A 17,156-nucleotide genomic window follows, 5' to 3' on the forward strand; every position below is an offset into this window, starting at 1 on the left:
TTTCTCAGAACACGTTCTACTTTTTCTCATCTAGAAACATGTCACACTTGCAGCAACACTTCTAAAGCTCTTTTGTGACTTCTAGTTGGTTTTTAAACAACAGTGATTGTTGGCGATCTTTGCTATTTTATCTAGATGACATGGTATTTTTCACTGAGACAGAGATTGTTTAAAGACATGTCATTCCTTTGCTTTAGAGTCTTTTGGGTGCAGTGTTCAGTCTTTGACTGCAAACTGTTGGTGCCACTGTTGAATGTGCAATCATTTGCCTGTAGTGATAATCACGGCTCCAGAAATATATTTCTAACTTTTGTCACAGAGTTCTCAAAATTTTCAGCTTACAAAGTACATGCCTGAAACAAATCACAGACTAACACCAACAATATTTTTTTCTTTTTTCATTCTTTCTAAATATAGGGTGACTGGGTGATGGAATAAAGATGAAGCCTAATCGATGGGGGAAAATGTTTTCTCTACCCAGCATCTTTCTTCTTTTTCATTTTGTTTTCTCCCCCTTCCTCTGTTTCCCATCAACTTATGCTCAACTCCTGTCAGAACCTAAAGCAGGACAGGGGTTGTTGCTCTTCACACAGCCGACCTATAATGCCTCCATTCTAGAGAACTCTGCTGCAAGAACGTATACCAGAAGTGAGGTAAAGATGGGCATAATCCTCGGGCCACCCCGGACTTTAGACATTAAATATTCGATTCCGTCTGGAGATGGTGAACGCATCTTCCAGGCCGAGGAGTTTGTAATGGGAGATTTTTGTTTTCTTCGCATATGCACAAATGGAGGCAGCGGTGGGACATTAAATCGGGAAGTACAGGACAATTACACCCTGACAGTAAAGGCATCTGCCAAAGGAGGTCTGGAAGCATTAACCACAGTATATATCAAGGTTCTAGATACAAATGATCTTCGCCCCCTTTTTTCCCCAACGTCTTATTCATTTGTTGTTTCTGAAAGTGCCCCCCTCGGGGCCAGTATTGGTCGCGTTACAGCCACAGATGCTGACGTGGGCCCAAATGGAGAGTTCTACTACTTCTTCAAGAACAGAACAGACCTGTTTGCCGTTCATCCAACCAGCGGGGTCATCACCCTCACGGGTCGACCCAGGATGGACAAACAAGACCGATATGAGCTGGAGGTCCAGGTGGTCGATAGAGGAATGAAACTGTATGGAAACAATGGTATCAGCAGCACTGCCAGGCTGGTCATAAAGGTGGAGCAGATTAATGAATTTGCTCCTGTTCTCCGGGCAGCAGCTGTTGTTCCATCATGGGAGGACAAGGATCCGTTCTATGTAATAGTGACTGTAGAGGACAAAGACGATGGGATATCTGGGGAAATAGAGTGGGTGTCCATCATTGAGGGTGACACATATGAACAGTTTGTGTTGGATCGATCACCGGTTGGGAATGAGTACCGGGTAAAAGCATCAGAATTGGTCAACTGGGATACATTCCCCTATGGCTGCAATTTAACATTCCAGGCTAAGGACAGAGGCATACCTCCTAAGTTTTCTAATACCCAAGTTGTTCAGTTGTTGGTTACAAAGCCCGAGCCAGTGCTGGCGAATTTCGAGAAAGAGGTTTATGTAACCAAGCTGAGTGAAATCGCTCCCCCAGGCACGATAGTAGAGGTGGTGAAAATCTCCCCAGCTGCAGTGAGTGTCAATTACAGTTTCAGCAGCCTTTCAGATCCAATGTACTTTGATATAAATCCTTTGACTGGTGTTATTATGACCATAAAGCAGCTAACAAAGATATCACAAGATTTCATAGCAATGGAGGTACTGGACATTATTAGCCGGCAGCGAGCAAGCATCCACATTACCATAGAGGATGCTAATGACAACTTCCCTGTATTTAGCAAGCCATCCTATGACATTGCAGTCAATGAGAGCTTGCCTGTCGGCTCTGTAGTCCTTTTAGTGTCTGCTGTGGATGCTGACAAAGGAGAGAATGGGTATGTTACTCACACCATCAGTGGTGAGCCAAGTCTTCCATTCGCCATAGATCAGGACACAGGGGAGGTGAGAATCACAAAGGATTTAGACTTTGAGTCATCGGATGATATCTATACTTTTGCAGTGCGAGCGTCTGACTGGGGTTCACCCTACAGGAGAGAGAGTGAGGTGAATATCACCATTCGTGTGATAAATATCAATGACAACCAGCCTCTTTTTGAGAGAGTGTCTTGCAGAGGGATGATAAGCCGTGATTTCCCTGTCAATCAGACTATTGTCACACTGTCTGCTGTAGACATGGATGAGCTGGAAATGGTGATGTACAAGATACTGTCTGGAAACGAGTTGGATTTTTTTAACATAAATCCAGACTCAGGTGCTCTGTCATTGAAAAGATCATTAGTCGTGGATAGTTTAAAAAGTGGGAATTTCAATCTGAAAATAGTAGCAACTGATGGAGAGATGTTCTCTGATCCTACATTTGTGAATGTGTCAGTGGTCAGAGGAAGGATGCCAGCTAAGGGGTTTGACTGCAGGGAGACTCGAGTAGCCCAACTCTTGGCAGAAAAAATGCTTTCTAAAGCTTCTTCTATGGCAAGAACAAGATCAGATGAGCGATATGGAGACCTTTTTTCCACAAACAAACAGGCTCCACAATTTGAGGCCTTACCAACAAGCATTCTAGTGAGAGAAGACCTTGCTGCAGGTGCCAGTGTATTTCAGGTACGAGCGCGAGATGGCGACACAGGCTTCAACGCACATGTTCTCTTTGCCATTTCCGATGGCAACAAAGAAAATAGCTTCAATATCAACATGGAAAATGGGTTGATAACTGTACTACAGCCACTAGACCGTGAGCGATTGGACCGTTACTTTCTAAATATCACCATCTATGACCAGGGGGTGCCGCAAATGTCCAACTGGAGACTACTGACTGTCATCATTGAGGACGCAAATGATAATGACCCCCAGTTTTATCAGGACAGCTTCTCTGTCCTTGTTTCAGAAAACACAGCCATTGGCATGGAAGTTATTACTATTACTGCCTTCGACATAGACATGGGTCCTAATGGACAGCTATCCTACGCAATATTGACCAGTATCCCTCAGTTTGGTATTGACAGTGAAACTGGAAGTGTATTTGTGGCAAGCCACCTGGACAGAGAAGCATTCCCAATTTTCACACTGAAGATTGAAGTGAGAGACAAGGCTGAGAGAGGCACTCGGAGGTCATCAGTGACAACTTTAAGTATAATACTGGAAGATGTCAATGATTGCTCTCCAGCTTTTATTCCTAGCAGCTATAATGCCCGAGTACTAGAGGACCTCCCACAAGGGGCTGTAATTACCTGGGTTCAGGCTCAGGACCCAGACATCGGTCCTGGTGGACAAATCCGATACTCCTTGACTAATGACTTCAACGGCACTTTTGAGGTAGGTGATATTTTAGTGTGTATCAATACTGTTGCATATGCTAAGCAGCTTTAATTGATATTTTATGATGCATGAAAGTCTTTCTGATGCAATGATTTATACAGATCGATGCCATCAGCGGAGTACTGAGGATTAGGAAGGAGTTGGATTTTGAGAAGCAACAATTTTTCAATCTGACATTACTTGCTGAAGACAGAGGCATACCCAGCCTCCAGAGCCAGACGTTTGTAGAAATAGAGGTAGGTGGCATAACACAAGTTCACATTTTCTTATGATCGGTGTATGCATTTAATCAATATCATTGATAACTTTGTTGGACAATGTCAAGCTTCCAATTGTTGATAGGATTTGTGAACATGATACATTTAAAATATTTTAAGCTAGTTTTCATTTCTGTTCACTTCATTCAGGTGATTAATTCAGGTTGCATTAAGTGACCCCAACAAAAATTAAATATGATAAATTGTCACTGTCCAATAATTCAGCTTAATTTGGGCAGAGAAAGATACATTTACCAGCTAAATGATTTATTTACCAAAGCAATTGCTTATCACTGAAGCTTTATCATGTATACATAGGGGTAAGTGGTAAAAGTGATCACATAGTTCAGATACCCGTTGAAAGTAGCATAATTACAATGAACTATTGCTTCTTCAGGTGGTGGATGTCAATGAGAATTTGTATGCACCCTACTTCCCTGACTTTGCTGTGAGGGGCTCAGTGAAGGAGAACTCCCGTGCAGGAACAAGTGTCCTGACAGTGAGCGCGAAGGATGACGACAAGGGACGAGACGGTGTGCTGAGGTACTCGGTCCGTGGAGGTAGCGGCCTGGGCACTTTCACCATTGACGAAGATACAGGTGTGGCATAAGATCAATCGTAAAGCCTATTTATGTAAAGTTAAAATCCAATAATGTACAGCGCTATGTGCAGAATATCAACGGCTAATTGAATTGCTAATTGGTGCATATTAAAAGGAAATCTCACTGCTCCGTATGCCGTTGATGCTGACTTTCCCATCTGGAGAATTGTTGTGTGACGAGTCTGTGATTTTGTCCTCCAGTAGTTTTGCTTTGCAGGTGATTCACAAAGTATTACAAGTTGACAGCATGTTTTTGTGAGTGAATATGTATATTTGGAGTTGGGGGGGGGGGGGCAGAGGTGAAGAGAGAGTGAAGTGCAGCCACAGCCAGTGTGTTGATGGGGCCCTCACATGGGAGCTGTGTACTGGGAGATCATTACTGTAATGAGGGCAGCATGGCAGCTACACTGGCTGGGCCTCAGGCCGCTCTCAGTACAACTGATCCAGTGCTCTGTGGATAACATTGATCAAGGCTCTCCTACCCAGTGGCTCCATCCTTTCCAAGTTTGGGAGAAATCACTGTTACTTATTTAAAGAGACCTGACCCAAAATAAACTTTCACTCTATAATGGTCCTGGAGTGAGCATCAAACTACAGCTGAAATCATAATTCAGACAAGAAACCATGAAAGTCAAATACAAATATAAAAACAGGAGAGGACAGTAGGTCAAAAACGGAACAAAAGATTAAAAAAAAAAAATCAACAGCAGAAAGATATATAGATAAGATATTGTAATTTGCCATATTTAAATCAGAGCAGTATGACTCCAAAACAGCTTGAATATTTGACTCTTTCTTTTTCTTCATGTTTGTTGCAGTATTTGCCTGCAACTGTCATTGTGCATCTTTTAAACCTAATGATTCCCAGTGTGTCTCTCTCCATGGTGCTGAAACGTTTCAACTTCAAACGTCAAACAAGTTCTTTGTTTGATTATTGTTTTCTCCCTATGCAGAATTCTTTTTGAAATAATAATTGATATAACACAGATTTAAATGCACAAGGTGAGATTTTAGACATTTTGAAGGCAGAAGGTCAAAGTCACTTATTTGTTTAAGACAGTAATCATTAATGTGCCGGTATCCGTTTAGCACAATGTCTCTAGTGGAGTCCGACCTATTAATTGGCAATATTGCAATGTCGTTGGCTCTAATAGTTATTTAATCATTCACTAATAGTTCATATAATAATTAATCTATTCACTATTTCTCACTCGTTATCCATTGACAAAATTACCACAAAGACTGTCTGATCAGTATGACTTCATACGTTTTGACAGTAACACATTTTTAAGGTTGTTTAACATGCTTTTTATTGCCGTATATTACTTTGTTTATAGTTGCCAATGAAAATAAATGAGTTTATGTTAATCACTATTTGAATTGCAAAACACAATCACAGTATTCATTTGACAAGTATAATAATAATAAAAAAAAAAGCTTAATGTCTGATATACAGTATGATAAGATGGATGATACTAGCTCTGGAAAATGGAATTGATGTTTCTAATTGAGGTCTGAGACCTGTGCCAGTTACAAATTAAAAGCCCTTCTTTCAAATTAAAAGTCCTCTAGGGTTTTACACACAGTTCAGACAATTACTTCATTTTGATTTAGTATTCTTGGTTCCTCATCACACACTAGTCACTAAAGAATGAAGGATTAAATACAAATAAGATTTAACCGATGGGCAGAAAATATGATAGTATCTGTTAGCATTATACACTTTTTCACCCCAAATTGCTTTTTTGGCTAGAGAAGAAGGTAATTATACTGGAGTAGATAGTAGCATTGATTTCTAAGAATTTGCCATTTAGTATTGTTGGTGAATGGACATATTAAATATTTTCCGTTGTTGGCACACTGAGTTTATGGAACAAACTCCAGCACTTCTCCTGTGGCCTTTCTCGTCACCTCTTGTTGCACTGATTCTCCCCTGTACATGACTTGCACTGGGGGCCAGTATTGACATTTAACCAGGGTAATTAGTATTGACTGTCAAGGGAAACAGATGGAGCGTCAGAGATTACTCTTATGTCTACTTCTCTCTCATATTATGTATAGATATATGTATCACTATACACTCATGCAGACAAATTAGTGCTACAATACCTAGACAGATCCCTGCAGTCTTCTGTAATAGTTCCTGGTGCAGTTTTTCACTGTAGTATTAAAACTCCAGTAAGGAGCATCACAGTCAGTGAGAACGTTTATTGAGTGCAGATTTTCCAGGGGAAATCAGACTGCTTGTTAGAGCAGAAAGTGAAGGGAGAGGGGAGTGGAAGTGAAGCAAAGAGGGGAAGAAAGAGGATGCAGGGGAGTGTGGAGTACATAAAAACTGTCAGAAGAAAATAATGCTCTCTCCTTCCAAAGCCTTTATATGCTATATATGCTGTATGCTATACATTTTCAGATGGCAAATTATAGCGAGAATGCACCAAGCCAAGTTTTGCTTTATTAGGCATTTGTTTTCATTTTTAATCCTACAGCTTAGAAGTCAGGCTTGTCAGGTCATGGACATTGGAGAATCACTCTGTACTCCCACCATGCATTTAACTGCCATGTTGAGTGACTCTGCTCTGGCTGCTTGTCAATCTGTGGCTCTCAGTGCCAACACTAAGCATGTGAACAGAGAGCAAGACAGATTTTGAGAAAAACTGAAAGAGACAAAGTGAATGAGAGGAAGAATGAGAAATCCATTTTGTTTAGCATGTCCTAACTTATGCACCCCATTCCCCCTCCTCCCATGTGGACTGGGCAAATTGGTTCATAGTGTGACACCATGCCCCCCTTAATTGTCTGTCACAGTTGCTTTTTATGAAGGCAGAATGTTTTTCTGTATTTAATACCGTTTAAGATGACTCAATGTATGAGCCTGGAAAATACATGAGCAGATCTTTCCAAAAAGAAGTCTTCTCTGGCTTATATGCTTAACTCCCTTGCACTTTGAACAAAAATTGGTATTCTTGTCATTGATAAGGGGGAAAGCAAGCCCTGCATTTCTCATTGGACAGCTGTCAGAAGGCACTGCTCCTCTATTAGTGGGTTTGCAAGCGCCAGGATTTGTCACAGTCAGGATAAAGCATTCTTTAAGTTACAGGCCAACACATTTTAAAAGCAGTCATTCTGCCTTTATAAAATATTAATGAGCTATATTTTTCTGATTTCGCCTCTTTACAGCACATACAGTGCCAGTCAGTTCAAGAGTGAAATTCACACAATAACTTGGAGTCTCAAATAAGTGTGAAGCTGAATTGACTTAGACATGACAGACGGATGTAAACCACAGCGTACGGTGAACTTCGGAACTGGAGAATGTGCCATAACTCTTCAATTTTTTTGGTTCACTCTTTGAAGTGTGTTATTTATGGTGAGAATGGATGCTGTCAAATCAAATTTAGATCGAATCCACTGAATACTGCCTGTCGGTCTTAAAGTTCAAAGAGCTTTTGAAACAGCCAGCTCTGTTTTCCTTGTCTCTCAGTCGAGTGTTCTGACAGAGATGAGATGTGGTTTGAAAAGGACATGGTCAAGGACGGCAGGGCAAGGATGTGTTTGAGCAAACACTTTTACTATGCATTGTGCAAGCCTCAGGCAGCCGCTTAGTCATAATCTGACAGAAACACATTTCTGGTGATACCACCAGACCTCCAGCAGCTTGTTGCTTGATACGTACCTGAGTGTACAGAGTTTATGGTGGAGTGGAAACAAGAGTTAAGCTACACCTAACCTTTATTCAACAAAAGTAGATTACATTATTTAAGGTGTGCTTACCTCCAAGAACAAATGCTATATGTAGAAAAACATTACAATTTAATATTTTTTTTGCTGTACACTAAAAGACATTAACATGAAAGTCACATTTTATGGTTAGAGGGTATTACCAATTCAATGTTTAGAAGAGATGTTGTTGCCTTGTTTTGGGCAACTGTGTCACATTTAAGTTACACTCCTAAGCCTTCATTTGTTGGTGTGGATCATATTAAAAGTGCTCAATGAATTCCTGTTTTACCACTACATTACCAGAGAAGCAGAGTCAATCCATCCTTCTTTAATGCAACGTCATCCAACTAAAGGTTTCTGTGGCTCATCCCATTGGACTATGGTTGAAAGCAGGACGAAACACTGTAAAGGAAAAAAAAAGTTTTACAGTGGGAATCTAGTTTTTAATCAAATTCTGTATATTTTCTATGCTCCCACTTACTCTGGAAACATTTGCAACGGTCTTGTTTGCACCACGAGTTGTCTTTCTGCAGTAATCACATGACTGTGGCTGTAGAATATCAGCCATTTGGCAGAACAACGGTCTGTCTCATAACTACTTTGCTCTTATTTCATGGTCTAATTTTAATACAAACACTAAGTCTTTTCAAAAGCATAAAATTGCATTCAAACCTAATCATCCAGTCCACGATCATTTGTATGATGGCAATTTTTCAGCCCGAGTCACCGTAAGAGAGCCAAAGTAAATATTTACTTGCACACATGTCTACTCTGAGATCCGCTGAGCATCTGGTTGGGGTTAATAGGATGTGCACTTGACCACAGATGCTGTGCACAGACTCATTCGTTTCAGCACTCACTGAGTTTCTTCAGCTGAGTTGAAGTAATGGACTCATATGTTTCTGGGAAAGGGTGTCTTTTCAAAGTGTCAATTTAACAGAAAACCCATGATCCTAAAAAGATCTGCATGCATTTAGCAGAAATGTATCTTATCTCGTATGATCAGTCCAGTTTATTTATCCTGAGCTGACTTGTCCTCGTTCCATCTGATAGAAAAGATTTCACGCCAGGGTGTATTAAAAAAAATAGATATACATTTTTAAATATGATATGTAATCCTCAGAACCTTGTAGTAGTGTAATAAAGTGCTGTGAGCACAATGCAGACATAAATGAGTGGTAAAAAGTAGACTGTGGGTCACTTTTGAAGTGTTTACTCGTACAGTCCTGCATGACTGATTTAATAAAAGAGGAACCCACGTGTCGTCCATTGTGAGTGTTCTCTTTGTCCCTCAAGAGGTCACCAAAGCTGTCAGCCACTCATCTTACTTAAGGCCACCAAACACGCACGCATGCAGACAGGCAGGCAGGCAGGCAGGCACGCACGCACGCACACACACACACACACCAGTCAGTGTGTTTGAGTGTCTCTGTGTTTGTGCGTCAGTGTTGAGCTGTTGATTTGTGTGTTTCTTTATTGGTGTGGGGCAGTTCAGGGTACGTGTAGCACTAAGCAAATAGCACTGAGAGCAGTTTGGTCAGCTGTGATTAGTTGTAGAGAAGCTGAAACATTGAAGGTGACTACAGCGGCACCACTAATGCCTGTGAATGTCACTGATGCTGGGACACAGAAGTGTAGTCTGAATTTGTGTCTTTGCCTCTGGAAACTTAGTATTCAAAGACTTTTCCCATGAGTTTTCTAAAGGATGTATTTTGCTGATAACACCTGCCCTGCTCCCTCAAGCACACACACCTAATAGATTTTGTATTCTCAAACCTAAGTTACAAGTACATCAATCTTTTTTCTATGCTTCAACAGGGGTGATTTACACCGCTGGTATTCTGGACTGTGAGTCCAAGGACTCATATTGGCTGACTGTCTATGCCACAGACAGAGGGGTTACACCCCTCTCTGCTTCGATTGAGGTCTTCATACAGGTACCGACATTCACTTGCCAATATTCACTTCATTCTGTGCATGCATAAGAGGTCTGAGACGGCAAAAAAATGACTTGTTTTTCTCTTATGGAGATAGCAGCCTAACCCTTAAGTATGACTTTTGAAATTCAGCATGCAGCATATAACACATGTATTTACTTCACTTTTAAGTAAAAACTAATTGGTGTGCCTTGGCTAATACATTTTTATATTTTTTTTTATTGCCATGTGAGTTATAGTTAAAGACTGGTCCCAAATCCATCATCTTAATATGAATGTCCTCACACTTTACTAGTTGTAGCTTGATTGAAACAACACATCTCTTTGAATTACTTAAGTTACCACATGTTTTTACAGCCACCATTCATCTTTGTAAAGCAGCTCCTGAGCAATCACACTCTGCAGTCACATTAGCATTAAGATGCTTCGTTTCAGCTTATTTTTTCCCTCTGTGTTTGTTATCTACAGTGCCATATTTGATGATTACCCAAAACCTTTCGAAGATTGTGATACTTGAGCTGATTAGTCTGTGTCTGTTACCCAGACTCATGTATGGCCATGTATCTATAGACAGGTTTTAAAGCTTGTATTGTTAGTGTTTGTGAAGCATTAAAGCCAAATTAAAACCATGCTGCCAAAGAACAAGTATTGCTAATTGCATTCAGTGCTCAGTCTGTGAAGCAGAGATACACTGTACATAAATTCTATTCTGACTTATTGTAATTTCTTTTTCACTTGGTAATCCATGTCCATGGTCTAAACTGTGAAATACAGACATCCTGCTATACCAGTGCTTTCCTCTTTGCAAAAGAGTTTAACCGTGGATAAAAAACAAACAAAAAAAACACCCAAATTAAACAAAGCAGATTTTTTCTGGCTTTAGGACATTCACGTGTGACTGTGTGATTGGGTGTTTTACTCCCAGCCTCTTCATCACAGACAAAAACAGGGAGATTAATCAGGCGCAGGTGCTTCTCATTCACCGGCTGAACCGTCTTGGCTCTCCGTGCCTCCCAGCAAATGCTCAATCAAGCTTCTGTTTGCCATAAATATTCCAGATCTATGCTGTTAGAAGGGAAATTAATTTGCAGCGCATTTAAAGTGTGACATCTATGACATTTTCTGGTAAATAAATTTCCATTTGTTGATTGATAGCCGATCAGCTCAGACTGTGTCTCAACTGATTAACAAAGATACTAAAATCTGCACATAGATTTTCTCCACACCAGTGGGATATTATCATACATGCTGAGTTTGAAGGTTATATTTTATCAGCAGTATCCCATCTACATATAAGGAACAGCTTAAATAGACACAGGCAATTGTTATTCAAGTCCCCAAAACCAACTCCCGCCTTTTCCTCCACTCTCCCCCTTCTTTGTCTGGCTTTCTTTTCTTTGTTGACTCTTTTTCTTTATCCTTCAGGTGGAGGATGTCAATGATAATGCTCCCCTCACCTCAGATCCTATCTACCACCCTGTCATCATGGAGAACTCTCCAAAGGATGTGTCAGTCATCCGTATTCAGGCACAAGACCCTGACCTCACTGCCACACCCAGCCGGCTGAGTTATCGGATTTCTGCAGGCAACCCACAGAACTTCTTCTCTATCAACCCAAAAACAGGTGAGACTGACAAAAAAATCATTTGTATGCACTCACAATATAACTACGCTTCGCACTAATGATGCAGTTACTAATATAACTTTTGAAACAACAGACAATTGCACTTTTAGGTGAATGCAGTTACATCTCATTCAATAAGTGATGCAAAGAGCCTTTTAATCCCACACAGCCAAACAAATCCAGTCAGATTCTCAACTGTGTATTGCATGAAGTCTATATACATATAAGCTCTTTCCTATATGTTTAACCAATTAACACCTGAGGCAACATATGCGTGTATCCCTTCTAGACCAGGTGTGACGATTGTGTGCTTTTCCCTTCACTGCTCGATGTGATTTAGCCTTTTCCCACCTGTATTTCAGCGAATCGCAATGCATTTCATCAGTCAAGGGTCTGGAAAATGATGGGATCGTCTGAAACATACTCACATCGCATCTTGCTCTTAAGGGAAAAGTACACAAATGCCACCCAAGGCCTTAACAGGATATGAGCACACGTTTACCTTTTAAATAAAATTGGGAGGCGGAGTGTCTTTTAATCATAAATATTTGTATTTAAGGCAAAGCCTTTGATGATATGCACATTAGGAACCAGAAAACCAAAACATAAACTGGCTCCAGGTTTCAAGAGTATTACTTTGGATCAGTAATTACGTTGATTTTCAACTTCTGCACCGTTGGGGTTCATTGTAAGCCTTCCAATACATATTAAATCAAGACAGGGTTTTAAAATCTAAACCAAAGTCCAGATAGCCTGTGGTTGTTTATCACCATATGTAAAATAATATATGAGAAATTAAAGTTTTCAAAAGAATAATACACTTTTTGATTTTGGGGACGATGTTGTATCAGTGTATTTTTTGTCATAGCAGAGGTGAAATAATACATATTGTCATTTCTTTGACTCCTCAAAATTTTTTTACAATTGCAGATTTTCATTAGCGTTTGTTAATTTCAGTTATGGACATTCAAATATCTTTTAATACGTGATCTCACAAAACATGATTTGTAGCTGTAGCTTTTGAGCTGAATACCATCTTACAGCACCAGGCCTGACTATCATATTAAACTTGGAATCTTCAATGTAAAAAGATATCATCCCTGTCAAAGTCTGCTTTGATCCTTTACTCCTCACAGCCTTAGTTTAATATGAATAGATATATGAAAAAAGGCCTCCCAATATTTCACTTAATAATTTGGTGATACTGACAAAATAGCCACATTGGGAACCAAAAAGAAATGTAACCACGGGAGAACTCAGTAAAATGCAGACATTGTGAGAGAATGAGAGAAAAAAAAAGTGGGGTATTTCAGTTTTGACTGCAAGGTTTGAAGTCTAGGGACGTCCCCATGCATTTGCAGAACAAGCCCCGCTTGAAGTTACCATTAAAGAATTATTGAAGAGGTGAAATGTTTTATTCAAACCCAGAGTAAGAAAAATATTGTGAAGTCTTTGCTGTCTCTGCCCTAGATTACGTTATGAGTCTTTCAATAAACAACAAAAGGCAAATATGAGCATTTCAATGGTTACAGGGATCAGTGCTGTGATTCGAAGTAATGTCAATACAATGATTAAAAACCGATGGCCTATATGCAACATGCAGCATGTCAGTCATGATAACAGAAATATCCTGATGCTATGCTGCTGCACGTTATCTCTGTTCAAATCAAAGGAAAGTATTTTCTGTTTATGATCTTCTTTTTCTCTTTGAATACACTTTTGTGCATTATGGCTGTATTATTGAGACTCTGCAGGGAAGCAGACTGCACTAAACCATGGTGAGAAGGCAAATATTGATTCCAATACAGCCATTCTGGTCCTCACACACATACTCATGAATATGTAAACTGAATCCAACACGCAGGGATTGTCTCGCATATCTTATCTTACCTGTCATAATGGCTCGGTGAGCTTGCTCACAACGCATTCATCAAGCATACCGTTTGCTAATGCTGATGCAAAGTTATACCCATTTGTGTTGCTGCACATTAGAACACACATTGTGTATCTGTGAGTGTGTGTCTGTGTGGGACAAAGAGAGGCTGATCGAGAGACTTTGTGTTGCTGTTGAATCAATTCATTAATTGGTTTCAGCATTGTGTTAGAAATGGAAGTTCTCCGGTAATGATTCAATGAAGATGACGACAACACACAGTAGTATAAAAATAATTTCCCTTTCTGTGTGTGCGTGCGTGTGTGTGTGTGTGCGTGCGTGCGTGCGTGCGTGCGTGTGTGTGTGTGTTTGTAAATTCCATATCTGTGATGCCTGCGTGTGTGTACCACAGGGGAGAGTTTTTTGCCATCTGAGCCCTGCTGTTTTTCTCTGTCAAGAACCCAGAGTATTTTGTTATCTTTTAGTCATTAATTTTATGCAAGGGAGCTCATATTGATCATGATATTGTTTAAGCAGTGATAAATGATCTTTTACGACAATACTCAGCAATTGGTTTTTACAATTTCGAGAAGTCTTTTCTCTCTGGGGTAATACGTCACTGTGCCCCCATCCCTCCCCAGCTAACCAAAGCTCCATAAATAACATCGACCAATGTTTTTTTTAGGGGCTCTTTCATAAAGGCACAGTCACACAGTATGAATTTAAATACATCATACCATAATTTTAATTATTTAACTGAATGGTGTCACTTTGTTAGTCTGGCAAACATGCAAGAATGGGAGACGTGCTCAGTATGAATTCTCAGTGTTTACCCAGTCAAAAACTTCCTCTACGTGAGTGATTATTTTGGATAGGTGGTTGAAAAGAATCCAGTGGATTGATTTGTTTCCACAAAGTGAGTGCAAGTCTGCTCGGAGAATGAGAAATAATAATAATAAAAAAACAAAGTTCCTCAAGTTTCGAATAGTTTTTTTAAAACTAGGTTCGGGTTCGTTCATTTTTCAGGTTCACTCTCAAAGTGTCAGTGTGATGGGTTTGAGGTAACACGACAATTCCCAAAATGTATTGAAGCAGAACTTTGAATGAGTGCAAAGTGTGTAAATGTGCTGTGACAGCTTACAGTGCTGTCTGTTGGTTTGTGGCTGTGTGAGAGATGAAGTGTGCCTCCTTTGGGGAAGAAAACACAACAGATAAGTGTTGACACAGGGTGTGAGATGGTGCTCTTCTTGGGTAAGCGCACATGTTTGCCGAATGCAGTCATGACAATGTAACCTTTTTTTTATTGGATTGGTCTTGTGGTACAGGAACACTTGTACCTTTTTGGATCAGCAGTGGTTTCTAGCTTTCTATCATAATTCAATGATATTACATATTTGTACCACACACACACACACACACACACACACACACACACACACACACACACACACACACACACACACACACACACACACACACACACACACACACACACACACACACACACACACACACACACACACACACACACATATATATATCATGCTGATATATAACTGATGTATATCAGCATGGTCCCATACCAGCAGACAACTGTGAAAGCCTATTATGGGCAAGCCTGAGAGAATCGTGAGAGAGAAATAGAAGGAAGAAAAAACACCAGTCTCTCCCACCACCAAGGCATTCACGCTGTGAACAATGAATATCAGCTGCACAGCTGTTGAAAGATAATACATTGATCAATGAAACAGTGCATGGTGCTGAGAGGATTCGTAATTTTTGCCTCAGAGCGAGAACAAACATCCCAGGATCTCGATCCGCCTCCCACAATCAAAGGCATACATGCTAAGCTAATTTCTGACTCTAAACTGCTCACAGGTTTCAATGTGTACTCTGCATCTAACCCAATGCCAACTGGGATCAGCTGCAGCTCCCTGCCAACTTAAGTTGGATTAAGTGGGTATGGTAGATGAGTAGATGTTTTCCACCTAAATGCTACAAAAGTGGTTAAACACGTTGGCGTTTCCAATATTGGGGTGAATTCACGCTGCTATGCTTTCATAGACCTTGTGACAATGGCAGTTGGTTTTTCACCAGAAGTAACTACTATATCACAATAAGTGTGTGTGTGTGTGTGTGTGTGTGTGTGTGTGTGTGTGTGTGTGTGTGTGTGTGTGTGTGTGTGTGTGTGTGTGTGTGTGTGTGTGTGTGTGTGTGTGTGTGTGTGTGTGGAGAGAGAGAGAGAGGGAGAGAGAGAGAGAGAGAGAGAGAGAGAGAGAGAGAGAGAGAGAGAGAGATTGTGTTTCTATTTTTGCCATGTCGAGGTTGTGCTCTGCCTTTGTGTAGACAGATGAGATTGCCTGCACACTGCAATGGCTTTATGAAAAAACCCAAAACAAACCAAAACAAAAACAACAATTCTATGGTTTGCAATAAGAGGAAAATGTCCATTATTGAGATATTTATTGGGACATTTTGATTCCACTTTATCGTCCAAAAGGAACCGAAGTTCTGAAAATCCAAGAATTTGTAATGAACCAAATGATGTTTTGAATTTCAAGATGAATGACTAGTAATTGATCATGCAATATCTCGACTGATACCTGGAGTATTTCTCTGAGAAGGAGTCTTACAGTTAAAATGGAATGTGATTAAAATGAGTGTTATTTGTAATAACATTTTTCCATTTTTATTTTTAGATAGATAGATAGATAGATACTTACTTTATTCATCCCAAGGGAAATTGTTTTGTTGCAGCAATCTGGTACCTAGGAATGTTATAAAATACAATAGAATAGAATATAAAAGTAAAAAATAAAAAAATAAAAATATAAAACCTCATTTAGGAAAAAAAATGAACTTGTGTGGCTGAGAATACAGTTATTAATGTGCGTTAGTATGATATCACCCACGGGCCACTGGACTATATCATACATTTTTTCTCATGTCCAATTAAAGTGGAGTATTGTCCAACTGCAGATGTGCTCTGAGCCTGTAGATCATCGATTTTTATCAGAGTTGTTACTCACTGTGTGATCTGCTGAACAAGCCCCACCCCCCCTCTCTCTTTGGTCTCTCTCCTACAGCTTGTGACCGCTGCTCTAGATTTACTTCTAATTTGCTTAATTGAAGTTAGCCTGCGTAACAAGCTCAAGGTGACACTGTGATATGCGCTAGCGCGGGAATGTATGACTGAGTGAATGTGTGCACTGTGATTTTAGCGTCGACTGCACAGTGTTTAAGCAGTGAAAAATATTCCTATATCACTGTGATGCTTCAGTACACAGAAACAATTGGCCACTGCAATTTAAGATCAAGCACATTTACTGTAATCACTCCACATTAACATCAGCACAGACATAATTTCACACTGCATGCAGTTAATGTGCACATGTGCCTGTGTGTATAGCAATGTCTTTAGCTGCGTGTGCATGTATTTAAAGTGTGATTATCTGCTGATTGTCAGTGTCTGCTGTGAATGTTAATACTGCTGCAAATAACAGATGTTCTGGTGTCTGGTACAAGCGAAAAAACAAGGTTGTTTTTTTCTTTCTTTCTTCATGTGTTTGTACCAAATCAAGACATTTATTTCCTTGACTGGTTTATGAGACATCCCCCCATTTAACTCGTTTTGTTAAACACCGTGCAAGTATCAGCAACAGTTCTAGAAAACTGAGGTTGACTTCTAGTAACATAAAAGGCTCAGAACTTGGATTAATGTTTTTTGTTTAATGTTC

The 17,156-nt window shown here is 40.0% G+C and overlaps 1 protein-coding gene across 1 annotated transcript in view; it reads left to right on the top strand.

Moving 5' to 3' along the window:
* Positions 1-440: 440 nt before the first annotated feature.
* The window catches only part of fat3b (FAT atypical cadherin 3b), a gene marked incomplete at both ends in the record, with an annotated part of 65,564 nt that continues 48,848 nt past the window's right edge, over positions 441-17,156 (top strand). The window contains 5 exons of the mRNA XM_080508781.1: positions 441-3,404; positions 3,509-3,643; positions 4,062-4,263; positions 9,804-9,922; positions 11,348-11,546. Of these exons, the coding sequence (XP_080364907.1) occupies positions 441-3,404; positions 3,509-3,643; positions 4,062-4,263; positions 9,804-9,922; positions 11,348-11,546 (3,619 nt within the window). The remainder of the gene's footprint in view (positions 3,405-3,508; positions 3,644-4,061; positions 4,264-9,803; positions 9,923-11,347; positions 11,547-17,156) is intronic.

This window comes from Blennius ocellaris (genome assembly GCF_963422515.1).
Source record: "Blennius ocellaris genome assembly, chromosome: 14".
In the NCBI taxonomy this organism is placed as follows: domain Eukaryota; kingdom Metazoa; phylum Chordata; class Actinopteri; order Blenniiformes; family Blenniidae; genus Blennius; species Blennius ocellaris.